This window comes from Clupea harengus, chromosome 10 (genome assembly GCF_900700415.2).
Source record: "Clupea harengus chromosome 10, Ch_v2.0.2, whole genome shotgun sequence".
Taxonomy (NCBI): domain Eukaryota; kingdom Metazoa; phylum Chordata; class Actinopteri; order Clupeiformes; family Clupeidae; genus Clupea; species Clupea harengus.
In genome coordinates this window covers 1,730,281-1,748,126 of record NC_045161.1, presented here as the reverse complement: position 1 = coordinate 1,748,126, position 17,846 = coordinate 1,730,281, and the positions used below count along the sequence as shown (strand labels likewise).

General features: G+C 45.3%; 1 protein-coding gene across 1 annotated transcript; it reads right to left on the bottom strand.

Annotated features, from left to right (window-relative positions):
* Nucleotides 1-10,463: 10,463 nt before the first annotated feature.
* Nucleotides 10,464-16,784, bottom strand: LOC105904433 (nuclear autoantigenic sperm protein (histone-binding)). Its single transcript, XM_042708818.1, is given in 17 exon segments — nt 10,464-10,653; nt 11,001-11,132; nt 11,700-11,783; nt 11,869-11,943; nt 12,355-12,521; nt 12,733-12,921; nt 13,326-13,376; nt 13,379-13,398; nt 13,480-13,553; nt 13,689-13,744; nt 13,942-14,173; nt 14,210-14,772; nt 14,972-15,081; nt 15,235-15,315; nt 15,405-15,518; nt 15,599-15,646; nt 16,610-16,784. Coding segments are annotated over 17 exon segments (2,046 nt in total). The 5' UTR covers nt 16,648-16,784; the 3' UTR covers nt 10,464-10,641.
* Between the last annotated feature and the right edge of the window lie 1,062 nt (nt 16,785-17,846).

Sequence of the window (17,846 nt, the reverse complement as noted above, 5' to 3'; positions counted from 1 at the left end):
GCCATATCAACACAATGACTGTGTGTCTGCTCAGACTGTCAGTGCAGTGTTATCTCCATGGCAACCCTGCAGCAGGTGCAGAGGTCCAGTTCATGCAGAAGCAGCACGTGCAGCAGCTGGCAGGCCTGCAGGGGGAGATAGAGAGCCTGCGCCGTGAGGTGGAGAGGACCAGGGCACACCGCCAACCCCCTCCGCCCCCACCTCCACCCCTCTTTTCGGGAAGACTGGGGGCTCAGCTACAGGCCCCCTTTTCTCTGGTGAGTGTTACCTCCTAAGGCCTAAGGGTTGGGAGAGATTTGATTGAACGGAAACCGTGTCAATCACAGAGGTCCACACAAAGTGGTGGAAATACACATTTGTCTTTCTTTCATTCTACAAGTCTTTCATTCATTCATTCATTCATTCATTCATTTGTCTATTCACTTGTTCAGTGCATAAACAGAATTTCCACATCTACACAATTTAGGTTAATGTTAAAATTCCTCGGCATTCTGAGGTCACGTATAGTTCCTGGCCCACGCACAGACCCAACACACAGTACTCCTAGAGGTCTTGATGCTCTTCATTGCTGTGTCCCTGCTAACTCAGGAGCAGTGTAAAGCACAGCCCCCCCTGCTGGGTAGACGCCTCCTGGACACCTGGGACACACTGGGACCAGCTCCATATGACCCTGCGTAAGCAAGCTTTTCTAGAAGAACAATGCACTAACAGGCAGACCCACGCATGCACACAGCAGTTTCAGTCTATATCCATTCACTTCTTCATTTCATTTGTATATACCGTATGTGTGTATATATATATAGGGTTGGTAGTGTTTAGGTCATGTTCGTGTATGTGTTTGCATCTCTGTGTTTGGGTGTCTTAACATCTGTATGCCTCTGCGTGTCTGATTTCGCAGTGCTGGCTTTGTGATCTTCTATGACATGTTAGTGGGTGTGGATGCCCCGCTCAAGGCGGTGCGTCTGGTGGTAGGGCTCTTCTCCCTGGGCCAGGAGCGGGGTCGCCCCACCCCCCTGCCCCCTGTGCAGTGCCAACCCGCTGGGGCTCTGCCTTACCCCTACGACCTGCCCACGGTGGGCAACTACGCTATCCTGGCTGCCAAGCAGCCCGTGCCAAGGTCAGAATAGCAATTTGGTCTTTTAAAAGGTTTATATGTATTAAATTAGTTCACATTACAGAGAGCGATTAAACTTTTCCAGGATTGGAGAAATGCCACATTTTGAAAAAAAAACATCCATATTCAACCCAAACACTGATAAACCCAAACCCAATCACGAATCACCACATTAAGTATAAATACTAAATAAATAACCCAAACCCAATCACGAATCACCACATTAAATATAAATACTAAATAAATAACCCAAACCCAATCACGAGAACACAATCATTTAATAAAAGATGAATGTGTCTAATATCTTCCTCAATACTCCTAAAGGATACAGCCATCCCCCTCCCTCTCTCTGCTGGTGGAGGTTCAGGCCGCTGGGGGTCTGGATCCATCTGGCCAGGAGATCCAGGACCTGGTGTCCCGTGGCTGGACCCGGCTGCAGCTTTTTGACCAGCAAAACCAGGTCCAGAGTGGATACTGGAAGGTTCCTTTTAGGATCTTACCTGTGAAACCATCCCTGTCATCGGGACAGGTCAACTCAGTGCCCCAGGTAGGTTTAATACTGTAGAAGCATTTTACATTTACATTTACATTTAGTAATTTAGCAGACGCTTTTGTCCAAAGCGACGTACAATGGAGAGAACAGTCAAGCTAAGAGCAATAAAGAACATGGTGTAACAATAAATACTACTTTACATAAGAATTAGAAAAACAACCTAGAAAGGGAAAAAAAAGTGCAGGAATGTAACTGCTGAAGTGCAAGTTAAGCGCTAGTCAAGGTGCCAGTTAGGAAGGGAGGTGCTCTCTGAAGAGTTGGGTCTTCAAAAGCTTCTTGAAGGTAGAGAGCGACGCCCCTGCTCTGGTAGTACTAGGCAGTTCGTTCCACCAACGTGGAACTACAAATGAGAATAGTTTGGATTGCCGTGCTTGCACAGACAGAAGCACTCGGACCCAAGAGGTTTGGTAGACGGGCAGGTGTGGTGTACTGGTTTCTCCTCTCTCTTCTTTGGGCCTACAATAGAGTCACAAGTTCACACCTACAGCACCTCACATAACTCAGCATATGAATGAGACTGAATTCATGTAACCTCACTCATATCCTTCAGATGGACCACATATTCTTACGCAGATGATATTACTAGGAATGATATTGATTATGTTATTATGTTGTTTCACCCGGTTTTGTCGACACAGATAAAGTATTCCTCCTCTTTTTCACTAATACATTCGAATGTAAATTGTTTATTTACATTGATTTATTTCTGTACAGCTTGGTAATATGGAGTTATATCTGCGAGTGGCAAATGCACGTGATGGTGAAGTTCAATCCCTAGCTCAAGTTGATCCAAGTGACAGAAGCCATTACAAGTACCCTGCCTTGGTAGGAAACATTAATATATTCCAATCATGTATCCCCCAAACACATCACTCTGAAACATGCATACACTTTGTTGGAAGAGAGACACAACATTTTCTTTCTGCCAAGATGTGTGGGCTGAGTGACTTTGTCAAGGAAAGTTTCTGTTGTCTTTGCAGGCCTCTGTGGCCTATGGAGGGAGTGCGCCCCATCATCTGACATCACTACAGCCTCTCTTCAATTCTGCTCCTTGTCCTCCTTCCTCTCTTGATCAGGTGGACCCTCCCACTGTGGAGGGGTCCAATCAGAGGTGAGAAAGAGACCACGCCCCAACCCTGGTGTTCCAGACAAATCCAGATCATTTTGGAGTTGGAAAAAGTCCTACGCTTGTAGACCGGTCCCTGTGCTATTTTGGCCTTGTATCATTTCAATATTCCAGAACTCTGGGTTGGGGCCACTTTCTCACCTTTGTGAATGATGATTCAAGTGTTTACATCATTGTGTGAAAGAATCGTGGGATGCTGATTCATGCATAATAGAATTACATTTTTTTGTGTGCAATTAAAGTCATTGTCAAACTGGAACTCCTTACCTATTTTGTCGAGTCTTTTTTATTAACTTATTAGTCAGTAATGTCAGGACAGCATGAATGCTCTTAACATTTCTATAGAACTATCTGAACACTCTGCCACCTTTCTTATTGATACACTTCGTTTCATTTACTCATGTTTATGGTTCTTGGTGAAAGAGGGTGTCCACCACTCCTAATGACACATCAAAACTAACCTAACTAACTAACCTAACAAGAACAAGAACAGGTTTGAAATGATTCACTGAAATGATGTAGGCAGTATTTTACCATCGTTTATATGGCTGTTGGCTGCACAAAGGACTAGTAGTAATAGGTCCCTCAAATCCCTCAAATCCCTCAAATAGCCTTTCAGTACTAAAGTAGTCATGAATAACATTGCACAGCAGTTCAACTTCTGTTAATCTGTTTCAGTTGGTGCTGATGTTTTTGCCTTGTAGTGATCTAGAAGCTGTGAAAGGAGAGGAGAGGAAGAGGGAGGGTTTTGGAGTCATCCTAGATAGGGTGAAGGGGGCCCCATCAGGACAAGGCAGTCTGAGGCTGACGGGATACAGACGCACATCCGGACAGGTGGGTTCAGCAATAGTCTGAAACAATGAAAATATTACACGTACTCCAATGTGCAATTTACATTTCACAAAAGACTCCAATGCATTCCTGATTGCATTAGACACACATTCATATGTTGGCTATAAGACTAAGGTCAAAGTACACCTCAAGTACACTCAGACACACACGTAAGAATTGTTGGGAACTGTTGAATTGATAATTTGCTTAAAAGACAAAAGTTATGATTCTGATCAGTTCATTCCTGCTATTCCCACCCCACCCCCCTTGTAGGTCATCATGTGTGGGAGGTCTGCTGTGCTCTGCTGTTCTTCCACAGCGTCCTGCAGCATCACACATGGACAGTTTATATACGGGGAACAACAGGTGCTTAAGCTCTCATCTGTACATATACAGTACATACTATGATCTCATCTGTACATATGCAGTATATACTATGTCTGATCACACTGTTGTCACCTGTCACACACAAACACATACACTTTTACCTGAACAGATGAATGTCTGAATTAATGGAAACTTTGGGAATTTCACCGGCATCTGGTCCAATAGAGACTTTCAAAATGATGTTTTCTACTGTGTTATGCTCCGAGGGGATGTTGTTGTATTTGCTTGCCAGTGTAACATGCACACATTTACACAACGGGAAACATTCAAAGAAAGCTTGACGTACGTACCCATCAGGCCTACTTTCCTGCCATCCAGCCAAGAGGGGACATGATCCTGATCGTACGCCTCTACCATCTCCCCGCCGATGGTGCTGCGCTCTTCAGACGCCTACTGTGGCAGAGAGAGGTCCCGCCCTGGGAGACGGGGGGGGTTCTAGCGGGGAACCTCCCGACCCGTGAGGAATGTGTTGTAGCCTGGGGGGCCATCAGGCTCACTAGGCCTGGGTCTCCATGTGAGTTAGTCAAACACAGTAGGGAGCTGTCTTTTTCTTCGTGCCAGCTTTCTGTGGGGAAAATGGGTATGATAATAAGTGTGTTGAAGAGATCTAGATCTACTAGTCCATGTGTTCTGCACCCTTCTCCTAATAAGCCCAGGGGTCCAGAGGAGAGGAGAGGAGAAGCCTCTGGAACACAGGCACTCATCTGGTCCCACTCTATTGCACTCCAGTCCCTGCCGTGGTCTCTCTCAATCCACTGGTATGCACACTCTATTGCACTCCAGTCCCTGCCGTGGTCTCTCTCAATCCACTGGTATGCACACTCTATTGCACGCCTGTCCCTGCCGTGGTCTCTCTCAATCCACTGGTATGCACACTCTATTGCACGCCCGTCCCTGCAGTGGTCTCTCTCAATCCACTGGTATGCACACTCTATTGCACGCCCGTCCCTGCCGTGGTCTCTCTCAATCCACTGGTATGCAGCCAGTTTCTCAATTCATAGTCAGTGTGATGTTAAGGGTAATTCAGTCAACCCCATCATGTTCAGTATTATTTATTTTTGTGGATATGGATGTTTGTCTTTAAATGCTTATAGGAATGATTGTTCAAGTGTTTGTGTGTGTGTGTGTGTTTGTGTGCATGTGTGTGTGTGTGTGTCTGTGTGTGTGTGTGTGTCTCTGTGTGTGTGTGTGTGTGTGTGTGTGTGTGTGTGTGTGTGTGTGTCTGTGTGTGTGTGTGTGTGTGTGTGTGTGTCTGTGTGTGTGTGTGTGTGTGTGTGTGTCTGTGTCTGTGTGTGTGTGTCTGTGTCTGTGTGTGTGTGTGTGTGTGTGTGTGTGTGTGTGTGTGTGCGTGTGTGTGACAGCCAGATGACTGCCTGATGAAGCCTTTCAAGGCTTACGGTGGTGCTGCTGGGGTTCGACTGCACATCTACAGTGGACAGGCCTCTCCATTCCCTCTCCCTCCTGAGTCTCCAGTCCCTCACGCTCACGCTCACGCTCACGCTCACGCTCACGCTCACCCAAACCCCCCCACACACAGCCGTGAGGTCAGGGCTCAGTCACAACTAACCCAAATAGATTTCATCCTTAGCCCTCATGTTAATATCCGTAAGATGAGTTTGAAGGGTGACTTTACTGATACAATACAAAATATTATTGCACTGTATTTTATTATGCCCATGTTCTGATGCCCTCAGGGGGGATTTATCCTCTGTGAGCGAGTGAACCATCCAACGCAGCCCTTTTGCCAAGGCGATGTGGTCATCCTACACGTCAATGGCGCCCGCTTCCTTCCGGACTGTTCTACCATCAGTAGGGTCATGGGGGGAGTCTTTGACCACCATTACAACCAGTGAGCCATATCAGACGATAACTTTTTTACACAGCTTTAAAGGAGTCTTACTGTCAATGTCATTGGAAAAACCATCATATTTGGTTTGCCCTTATATTCACTTATGGGTGGGCTTCTTTGAGCAGCACAGTATTATGTGTGAAAGTAGCCTGTTTGTAATGATTTGCAGTATATTGAAATGTGAAAAATGTGTAAAATGCTGCTGTATTTTCAGAGTGGGCCCTGACATAGCTACAGGTATTGACTTGGACAGCAACATCTTCGAGCCCTCCTACAACTTCCGTCTAGAGCTACGGTGTCCAACTCCTCCACCCTCCTCCACTGTTTTACTGAAGGTAAAGACTGAAGATCAGTCAAGCCCTTGCTGACCATAATGCTGGACAATTTATTCTGCCTTTGCTTTTAAAAGGTTTACACAGTGGATCGGTTTAGCCTGAAAACAGTTATCATTGGATGGGCAGCTCTCGGACTGTTTGTGAAGTCTGGCAGTGAAACACAAGCCAGTGTAGACACCAGCCCAGAAAAGGTAGCGTGTTAAATCATTCTGATCTATTCACTAAATAAATGGCCTCTTATCCACACTGCTTTATCTGTGTTCACACTCACGTGTCGTAGTCCTCCCCTTGGTTAGTGCCTCAGTTCACAAATGAACATGCTGTTTATCAGGTATCTCTGAACGAGGGTGCCCACCAGCTCAGACTATACCACAAGTGTCCAGCAGCGGGCGCTCCTCTCTCCTCACAGGCCCTGTCCAGCTCCAGCAGGTACAGGGAAGTTGAGACAAACCCTAATCCTACCTATATGTGTGCATTATCCTTTATTTACCTGCAGATTACAATTGGAAAATCGATTTTTGCAAATCATTTGGACAAATTTGTGTTTCCACAGGATTGTTCCCTGCGCCACTGTGCTGGTGAGAGTGTCCAGAGCTCCAGGTCAAGGAGCCGCTCACACAGAGGTCAAGGGTCATACAGAGGTCAAGGGTCAGGCCCCACAGCTAGAGCAGCTCTCCCCCAGGCTCCACTACTCCGACAGGGTGTATTACTCCAGCTCTGCCAGGCCCACTCCTGGAGAAGCACGTCTGCTATCTGCCATGATCCACAGGTCAGACCGCCCCTTCAACCTGTTCTGACCGATATACGTACATCAGCAACTGAACAGACAGAATATGTTGCCCTCAGCTGCAAACATAATGGCCTTTCATAACTAACCTTTGTCATCTGTGGTTTGTGTCTTTCATTATGAATGGTATGTTGTGGTGTGAAGCATAAAGCCTCTGTTTTAATTGTGATTGTGTGTGTGATATAGCAGGCAAGTCATGTATTCATTCATTTAAAACTTAAAAAATACCATGATTGAATCTCCCATAGGTCCTCTGTTAGTGTGCGAGAGGCTGCCCACTTTATCGCCGGGGACTTATGGGGTACCGAGCCGAAATCAGACCTGGAGATCGGTGACTGGATATTCCACAAACTGAGCCATGACAACTACATCTGGCCACAGCCCTTTAACCTGAGCCTGCTCTCTCGCTACTCCTGTTCCGACGGCTTCAAGGTGAGTTGGAGGCACAAGGCCAAAGAAATCGTTGCTGATTGTTTTCTTTCATTTCAGGACACCGAGGTGCACTCGATCAGGTCTAAATGATGTGTGTGTGTGCCGTGGAGAGAGAGACAGGTGGTGATGATGGTGCCCTCCAGGTCTAAATGATGTGTGTGTGTGCCGTGGAGAGAGAGACAGGCGGTGATGGTGCACTCGATCAGGTCTAAATGATGTGTGTGTGCCGTGGAGAGAGAGACAGGTGGTGATGGTGCACTCCAGGTCTAAATGATGTGTGTGTGTGCCGTGGAGAGAGAGACAGGCGGTGATGGTGCACTCCAGGTCTAAATGATGTGTGTGTGCCGTGGAGAGAGACAGGTGATGATGGTTGATCTGTGTGTGCCGTGGAGAGAGAGACAGGCGGTGATGGTGTGTGTGCTCTGGTCCTGCAGGTGTGTGTGGACAGGGCTCTGAACCTGCCTTGGGCTGCCTTCCCCATGGGCATATGCACTCTCTGCCCCCCTGCTGCAGTTTATCAGGGTCCTCCCTGGCTTGCCTACGACCACCCTAACTTCATCCAGCGCCTGGCTCTCAACAGCAGCCACAGCGCCCCCCAGTGGTCCGATGGATTCATGGTACTCAAAATTCAAGTTGTATCACTTTTTCATTTTAAACTGCCTATTCTGAGACATTCTCGCAATACATATTTAACTAGACTGATTACATGATCTTATACAATACGTTTAATTTGATACCAAGGGTAAAGAGGAGCAATATTCAAATTGAAGTAGATCTACTCATTTACTGAGCCAACTGATTTCACCATCCAGATTATTTACAGATCACTTCCTCACAGGCTGATTTGATATAATCTGGTAGTAAAGCCGGTGAAGTCCCAACTCTGGGAAGATTTCAGTTATTAATTTACACAAACGTGGAAAAAGAGACACGATTTGAAAAAGAAACACCTTTTGCCTCTAATCTCTTCTGCAGTCTTTCCATGGGCGCGTGTACCATCAGTTCATGACGGCCATCATCCACCTCTATGCAGTGTCTGTGCTTCCCACTGAGGCGTCCGACGACATGCCCGACCTAAACGATGGTCAGGAAACGAGACTTTGTCTAAAACTTGGGCAGCAGTGTTGGGCAGCTGTGCCCATCTTTACTCGTGGATACTGCAATACAACAAGCTACCAGCTGCCTCTCATTCACGGCGCCCCGTCACAGGTTAGCCCATCGAGTTCTGCTACTTCCAAACTGTTCTGTTTAGTTCCGACAGAAAACATCATTTGCAGTTTGTATATGTTACACTTATTTTTAATATGAATTTACTCTTGAGAGTCATAATGAAAATGGTCACATTGGAATTCTCTGCCTCTCACTCCCCTCCTAGAAAGTGCTTAGTGCATTGAGCAATGGGAAATGCAAGCATGTTCTAAAGGATCTGCTGCAGAATAATGAGGTATGAAGCCTTCTTTTAAAGTAAACTAAACGCACCTGGTATAAGACCCGTAAGCCTGACTGACAGGACTGAGCGGTCTCCTTCCTCTGGCAGGTGCAGCTGCTCTCGGGAGCCAGTGTGTGTGTGAGAGTGGCCGACGGGCGCAGGCACCAGGAGTTGGACCAACCGGAGGCGAAGGTGAGGTTTCTTCCCTTCGCAGTGAAGTCGGCATTATATTATACAGTAATATATGTATTATCATCCTCCAATTAAGGGCCACAGCTCTAGTTCTGCACAGTTTGACCATGCGGTGTGGACTGCTTTGATTTATATATTTTTTTAAATGGTGTTCATTGTCCTATAGTGATGCATATTGAACTATTCAGTTAAGCGTGGTAAAGTCATGTACAGTTGGATTTCTTAAACATTCGGAGGAACCTCCACCAAAACACATGAAGTTAATTCATTAGCATGTCCATTAGGGTGCATGAAATTGCAATGCAAAAATTAAATCTCAACAAATCAAACTGTCTGGGGTTGCATTTTGTTTGGACACACATAAAAATAACTTTTGCAATTTTTTGGGGAAAGTTCATTGAGATTTAGAGGTGGAACACAGCATGTGAAAAATATGAAAATGGGCCGTTTTGGGTGTTTTCTTAACTTTTGCATTTTTTGCACTGGTTTTTTCTTCAGGACATGCATATTCTAGTTCTTGAAACCAAACATTGAAACCAAAGCCAAAAGTGGCACCAGAGAACGACATAAAAAAATGAAGCGCTTTATCATGGCTCCCCAATGGGTAAAAGCTGATGTGCCGTTCCATCTCTAGATCACCACGTATCGCAAAAATATTTTGCATTTATTGTTTTTGCATGGATGGTAACACTGAGCACCCAGACAGATCAATATGCTGGAATTGTGTATTTTGATGCACCCTAATGTCCAGTTACTGACATGCTGTCTTTCGATTAGGATGCACACAGATCTTTGGTGCATTTCCTAAGCGCCTCAGACACACAGAAGCCACTGCTCACCTCTCCTCCCCTCCATCAACTCATACCAGAGAGGCTCCAGAGCAAGCCAGAGGTCTTCTCAAGGCTACTGGCCAAACTATTTAGAGAGGTAACATTCATTACCCGTTAAGCCAGATGACCCTCTGTATAACCATGTATAAAACCCACACAGGGTTATATTGTATAGCCCAAACTAATTATGCATTTAAACTTGGCATTTTATCCATCCCACCAGGTTGTGCACCAAGAACTGGGTTACTTTTCCCACTGCAGGGAACCACTTAAGCCAATGGGTCCAGTCCCATCCCAATAATGGGATTGTTTAAAGCATGTCCAACTCTACCACTCCAGCCCAGTGCAGGTTTGGTTGCCATCCAAGATGAGGACAAAGTCCTATACTGGACATGCCTGACTGGGGATGGAATGGCTAAAAATGAACTTCAGGGAGCTTGACATAGGAGTAGATCGATTTAATCTAATCCAGTGCATTGATTAAGATACTCCAGACACATGTCCTCACAACTACAAATGTACCTAGATAACTGAATTCCATGCCAGTAGAATGGACTTTAACAGACAGAGGTCATATCAAATGCAATAAATACAGAAATTGCTTTGCAAATATTCTTTATTTCATTTTTTTACTACAATTTTACAAAAATTGGACAAAGAAGAAAAGATCATAGTGACGAAAAAGGGACTTATTTACAACACAGAGGTTTTATCTGAAGGGGCTAAGCATGCTCTGCTGGTAGAGGGATGACTGGTCAGTTGCCAGGGAAATGGAATCACGCTGAGGCCTAAAAGGAGGAAGCAACAGACCAACATTAACACACAAACATCAAACACACCTAACTGAAATGAAAATTTCATTCAAGTCCAACAGCCAACTCAAGTGAGTCTTGACAGGGTAATCCTTGAAGGGAGAGGGAAAAAAAAAAAAAAACGTTTGATCACAAGCTGCTGCCACCCTTCCAACCTCCATTAAAAAAACCAGCGGTTTGCAACTGGCCAAATACTCCATTAGAAATGCAGAGGTTACTATTGGAACCAATAGGACAGTTGGGCTACGGATGAGCCTTCTGCCCCCTGCTCTAGTGTAGGCCAGGGAGAGGGAGAGGGTCTGGGAATCCTATCAACAACTCGCCTCCTGTTCCTTTTTCTCCTGAACTCCTTTGCCGTTGCTTGCGGAGTCCCCACTGCCATTTACTGTAGTAGCCTCCTGTTTGACCTTTTTAGCTTCACTGGCCTGTTTTGGGCTCCCCTCCTCTGGTTTCCTCTGTTCAGGAACACAAAGCGGACAAGACAAATGGGTCTGGGGGGCAATCGCTGGCGGGCCACCACACATCACGCCCTCACTCACTCACTCTAATCCTTCCAAAATCTACCACATCACAGACAAATGGCAACCAAACAGCATCAAGCCAGAGAGCAAATACACACAGAAGTGCACCACCTAGAGAGCAAACACAGTACTGCACAAACCTACTACACAGCAGATACTCCAAGGCAGCACGACCACAAGCACAACCACCTCACAAATTGTACTCAAATCTCAAAGAAGGAATGCAATTTACACACGGCAGGAAAATGAAAAGGGGGGGGGGGGGGAGAATGGCATGTGATGAAGTGCCCTGGAGCAGGCGGATTAGATGTGGAAGAGAAGCAAGCAGTTCCCACTCGGCCGAGGGCAGAAATGGAATCTAGGGCTAGGTGGCGGGCGATTGGACTGAAGTTACGGGTTCAGAACCTGGACACGGCATACAGGACATTAGCACATTACAGGGCATGCCGTGTGCGCCTCCAAAGAGGAGGAGAAGAGGGGTTTTATCTCCAGTCCGCTCACCTTCTTCTTCACCAGGTGGGAGATGTCCGATGCGGATTTGGAGGACGCAGCCCCCTCTGCTGGCTTGGATGGCTTGACTGAAATCTAAAAGGCAGGAGCACACCAGTGATTAATCAGCCAGTCAGACCAGAAAGCAGGCACACAAGGAGAGGGTGGAGGGGATGCTTACCTGGTTGACCGTGGAGGAGGAAGAGGAAGCTCCACCATTTTCAGTTGGGAATGCAGAGGATGTGGAGGCACCACCCTGAGAAGATCATGGACGGGGCAGGGGGGGGGGATATTAAGCATTTTAAACCGGTTCACCTAAATTAGGGTTCGCCTGTACCAATACACTGAACAGGCATTTTAAACTGGTTCCCCTGTACCAATACACTGAGCAGGCATTTTAAACTGGTCCCCCTGTACCAATACACTGAGCAGGCAGGCATTTTAAACTGGCTCCCCTGTACCAATACACTGAGCAGGCATTTTAAACTGGCTCCCCTGTACCCATACACTGAGCAGCCATTTTAAACTGGTCCCCCTGTACCAAGACACTGAGCAGGCAGGCATTTTAAACTGGTCCCCCTGTACCAAGACACTGAGCAGGCAGCCATTTTAAACTGGTTCCCCTGTACCAAGACACTGAGCAGGCAGGAAAGGAATGAAAGCTCACCATGGTCTGCTGAATGGCAACAGAAGCAGCAGCAGCGGTCTTCTGGCTCTCCTTGGCATCCTCAATCTTGTCCTTGATCTCAGGCAGCAGCTGCGTCAGTTCGTCCAGCTCGGTCTGGTCTTCCTTTACGGTCTCCTCCGCCTTCTCAATCACCTTCTGGAGCATGGCTGCCAGAAGAGAAGGAATCCACGTTCATGTCATTATTATTATTATTATGATTATTTTTTTTAATAAAGTTACTTAGGAGGCATGTAAGCAGGCAGAAGCTTCAATGGCAGGACATCAGAATGTCATTTTCCACCGTTGCTCATGGCTTAGAACAGGGCGAGTCGAGTTGACTGACACAAACATAAACTAGAGTATAGGTAGACATCTTACCCACTCTGGTCTCGATCACTTTAATAGAGCTGTTGAAGTGGTCGATGGCCTGTTTATACTCGTTTGTGAAGCTGAAGGTTATGCCAAGCTGGTAATGAGTTTCTGCCAGTAGACGACTGTGGGGTGACAGGTGTTTGAGCTGCAGGGCCAAGCACTCCTGGAAGTCTTCAAGGGCTTGACCATAGTTCCCTGTAACACACAAAACTAGCAGTTAGGCAACACAAGCACTCGTCACTCATCCAGAAGCTGAATCCGGGTCACATCAACTAAATAGCATGTGAATTACTGGGCAAGGGGCACTGATACAGAAGAGGCCTAAATTTCGCACTATATATATATATATATATATATATATATATATATATATACACTTTTAATTTAATTCTCTACTGGTGATATTAAGGGGTTAGATTAAATATATCTATAATTATAATTTAATTTTTTTTGCACTGTATCTGAGTTATGTTTCTTTGATGTCTATTTTTATGTGCATGTAATTTCTTTGTGCATATTATGTATTTGCTGTAAAGCACTTTGAGCTGCATTCTTTTGCATGAAAGGTGCTATATAAATAAAGTTTTATTATTACATACCAGATTCAGCACCAACTTCTCCTAGTTTCAAGAAGATCTGCGCCATCATCACTGGTCCTCCTTGCCTTCTTTCCTGTAGACAGAATAAAGAAATAAAACCTCCTTCTCCTGATCCTCCATTCAGGATGGGAGGCAGAAATACACTTTGCCTTACCTTTTGTAGATTACTTTAGCCACCTCCAACATCTCCCAAGCCAGCTGAAGGTTTCCCACTTCATCCTCACTCTCCTGTGTGAATGGAAGCGATGCAACACGCATATTTAAGGCATTTGACTCAACTGTTTTAAAAGATCTGATTAACCCGTCAACTAACTAGTCAGAAGTCTGGTTGACCGCAGTGTCCACCATTGAAATAAAGCAAACCTTATCCTCAGCATTTTCTTCGTCTTCATCCTCATCATCGTCGTCGTCATCATCATCTGAAATACATCACAAGGGAAATGAATGTGTAGCCAATAAACACACACCAAGGCAGCGTAATGGGGTCGGGGGTGAGGGGGTCAGAGTAGTGTTGTCCAAATCCCCTGTGCAGCAAGAGAAACCACCGTGCAAAGGGCTTCCAAACCCACACCTCAACCCCAGTGCTGAAAATCCCCACGCATTCTCTCCGTTCTACCTCCTTCGTCCATCTTGTCATCCTCCTTCGTCTCCCCATGACCATTTTCTTCAGACTTCTTTACACCATTCTCCACCTTGTCCTCAGAGGCAGTCGTTTCAACTTTATCCTTCACCCCATCCTCTATGGGAGACTTGGTGGCAGACGCATCGCCCTCTTCTTCTGGAAGATCCTTCTCCATCTCTTCATCCTCTTTCTCTGGGAGACCTTTGGGTTCTTCAGGCTTCTCTTCAGACTTTGGCTTCTCTTCCACCTTTGGCTTCTCTTCCACCTTTGGCTTCTCTTCCACCTTTGGCTTCTCTTCTGCCACCTTCTCAGAGACTGTAGGTTCTTCAGGCTTTGCTTCCACCACCGGCTTTGCTTCCACCTTTGGTTTCTCTCCTTCCACCTTCTCAGAGACTGTAGTTTCTTCAAGCTTTGCTTCCACCACCGGCTTTGCTTCCACCACCGGCTTCTCTCCTTCCACCTTCTCAGAGACTGTAGTTTCTTCAGGCTTTGCTTCCACCACCTGCTGCTTCTCTTCCATCTTTGGTTTCTCTCCTTCCACCTTCTCAGAGACTGTAGTTTCTTCAGGCTTCTCTTCCACCACCGGCTTCTCTTCCATCTTTGGTTTCTCTTCTGCAACCTTCTCAGAGACTGTAGGTTCTTCAGGCTTTGCGTCTACCACCATTTCCTCTGGCTCTTCTGTACCCTCCACCTCTTCCCCCTTTTCTTTAGATACTTCTGCAGTTTCGTCCGGTGTTCCTTTGGCTTTCTCTGCATCGCCATTCATGTTTGTCTTCTCAGCCATAGCATCGTAAACCTGCACTCGAAGCTCATCCCTCGTTTCTTCTACATAGCCACAAACATGGACATTAGCGCAGGCAGATTAATCCCTCTACCGGCAACAATTACCTTACAGTTTACCTGAACTAATTTACCTTCCAAATTCAAAGTTAAAAAAAATTAGCTGCCATTAATTATTCGATAAAGCCAGAGTTGCAAAGAACATTAAAAAAAAGCTAATTAAATAATTCAATTGGAAACCAACCATCTAGGTTATCAGCACTTTCAATCTTTGAGTCATTCTGCTTTTCACCCTCTTCAGAAGACTCCTCTGGAACTCCCTCCAAAGCATCGCCAAGAACAGTATTCTCCATCCTGCAACACCAGAAAAAAGGCATTAATACAGCTACATCAGCATCAACCACCACACACACACACGCGCGCGCTGCACTTGAGCATTTACAACTAAACTCCACAACAGGTAAACATCTCGGGATTAATAAATAACAGGAAATACTTTGGCCGTACCTGGCGAGTTCCAGTAGGGCTTTTCCACAAAGGAAGAATGCTTCTCCACACTGATCAGCAGTATCACCATACTTCTCAGCCCTAAACAAAGTACCGTAGATCTCATTTTAGAATGTGACTGGTGGTCTGAGTTTTTAGGAATAAAGCCCAAACATGCAGCTGTTACTCACAGCATCCCACAGGCCTCCTGGAACACACCGACTGCAGAGACCACATCCCCCATGACCATGTGTCTATTTCCAGTTCCAATCAGTTTCTTGGCCTCTTCCAGTACATCCTCTAGGCTGAGAGCACAACAGCATAAGACACCTTTAAGCAATAAGGAAAAGTATGTTTGTTTTTATTTATTTATTTATACACTCACCCATCTGCTGCAGCCGCTGCATTCGATGAACAGGGTTTCTCATCCATGCTGAAAAAATAAACAAAATAAACAACATTCAGATCATTCTGAAAAGGAACGAACTCCAGTATTTGCCACCCTGCAAAGTCGCCAGAGTTGTGCGCAATTAGTACATGCAGGTGATTCTAGCAAGTGCTGTAGAATCGGTTTGTTGTCAACCACGTCAAGCATCACGTGCATGGCGTGCGCCTTGCCCAAACAAGTCTGTACTCATTAAAGTTGCAATACGCTAGACAAGATATTAGCACATTGCTTAAAGAGCATTAACGTCTGTTAAAGTAGGGTTCTCACCATATCCAAAAGCACAGCGTTACGTTAACTGTACAAACGGTTACCAACAAAAGCACCAACGATGCTTACAAAGACGAAAGTTCTGCGCAAAAACATTAAAATGAACGCGTTTCGTCCACAAACTACAAATTGCTATAAATCGCTCCTACCAAAACGTAATGCAAGCACTTAACAACCAAATCTTGCTTGTATTTGCGGTTAACAACCATCGGTGTTTCGCCACGCAAACTGATGTTTTGCCGTCCCGACAACAATAGCTAACGAACACATATCAAAGCTAGCTAGTAAGCTAGCCAAGGTAGGTCTACTGGTGAGACTGATCTTGGCTTCACAGTTCGCGGAAATAGTGGTGCCATTATCGCTAGCGGGAGGGAAATAAAAAAGGCATTTTGCTTGAGCAAAATGACAGACCAACTAGAATCGTGTAGAAGCAACTCTCCCGCCAATAGAAAGTAAGTTGGTATGGGCTTCCCACCACGCCATTCGACTGCCTGCAATAATAAGACTAGCAGCAGCAAGAAAAATCGCACTAACGACACGCCATTCTCCAGAATACGCTCACTCCGCATCTGTTACATTAGCAAGCTAGCCAAGAAACAAAACAAAAAAAACCATCAAGCACACAGCCGACTAATAGACAAACAAGCTACGGATCAAATCAAATTAAAATTGTACCCTTACCTTACGGCACTGGCAGAAGCTGGAGTTTCTTCTGGCATGTTTTAATAGATTAGGGACAAGGACAGCACAGTCTATGGCAACTCCGGACGGATATATGCTCAATGTATGGCAATATGCGAAGAAGATGGCAGGTTTACGTGCCTAGATCCTTCACTTCTTCTTTGTTGGCGCCTTTAAATACAGACCCAGTCCTCACTTCCGCTGAACTTTCACCCTTTGGCAAAACGCGGGAAAATGAAATTAAAGGGAAAGTATCACAGGATTGCTGTGGCTGTACTCAGCTCCAAGACCGCTCCTATAACTTTACATTGCGACGCTAGAACTGACATACATTTTAGGGAAAAGATAAAATTCATAAACCTAAATTAAAAAAAGAGTCACATGATCGTATCATGCCAACATTAAAAAATATGTTTTTATGTGTTTTGTTGAACATATCGATATGTTGTGTAGCTGTAGAACATATTTAAAGATGCTATTTTTGTGTGTTCCCCCAATATTTACTTTTTAGTAGGCTTGTGTTACTCCACTGCGTCTGGAAGGTGGGTCATTTACCCGTAGCCTATGCATTAAACTGTTCAATATCTCTGTCTTTTACATCTATGTGCATTTATATGACTCCCTGGCTAAAAGGAAATAACAACTTCCTTGATGAAGTTAGTTTTTCATTTTTGAAACCTTTTTTCTAAACGGAAAGTTTATTTTTGTTTTTAATTACTTGAGTTATTTAGTGGAGTTTGCATGGTCTCCCTGTGTTCACAAGGGGTTTCCTCCAATAAGAACCCCAACAGAAAAAACATGCAAAAACGCCGGGCGCTGAGAAGCTGCCCACTGCTCCTGGGGGGTCCTGGAGGAAGGACGGTCCGGGATGGGTGAAATGCAGAGCGTACATTTCACAGCGACCTCAGGCCTGCGTGTGCGTGTGTTTGTGTCCTGTGTCGCCTTCATAAAATACACGTGTGTGTTGCAGTGTGCCGCTTGTGGCAATAAAAAACTGACTGAAGTCAGCCTTGGTTTTTTTTTTTTTTTTTTTTTTTTTTAGAGCAACAAACTAGCTATACAGTTTGTTTCTCATGTCAAATGTTTTCACGAAGGAGCTTCATTACTCCACTTATGTTCCAACTCAAGTTCTTCCACCTGGAGCCATACTGTTTGCCATGGTGGTCATAAATGAGACGGACATTTGCCAACATGGCACAGGAGTCGGAAGCAACCCAAAAAGAAAGCAATAAGCGTA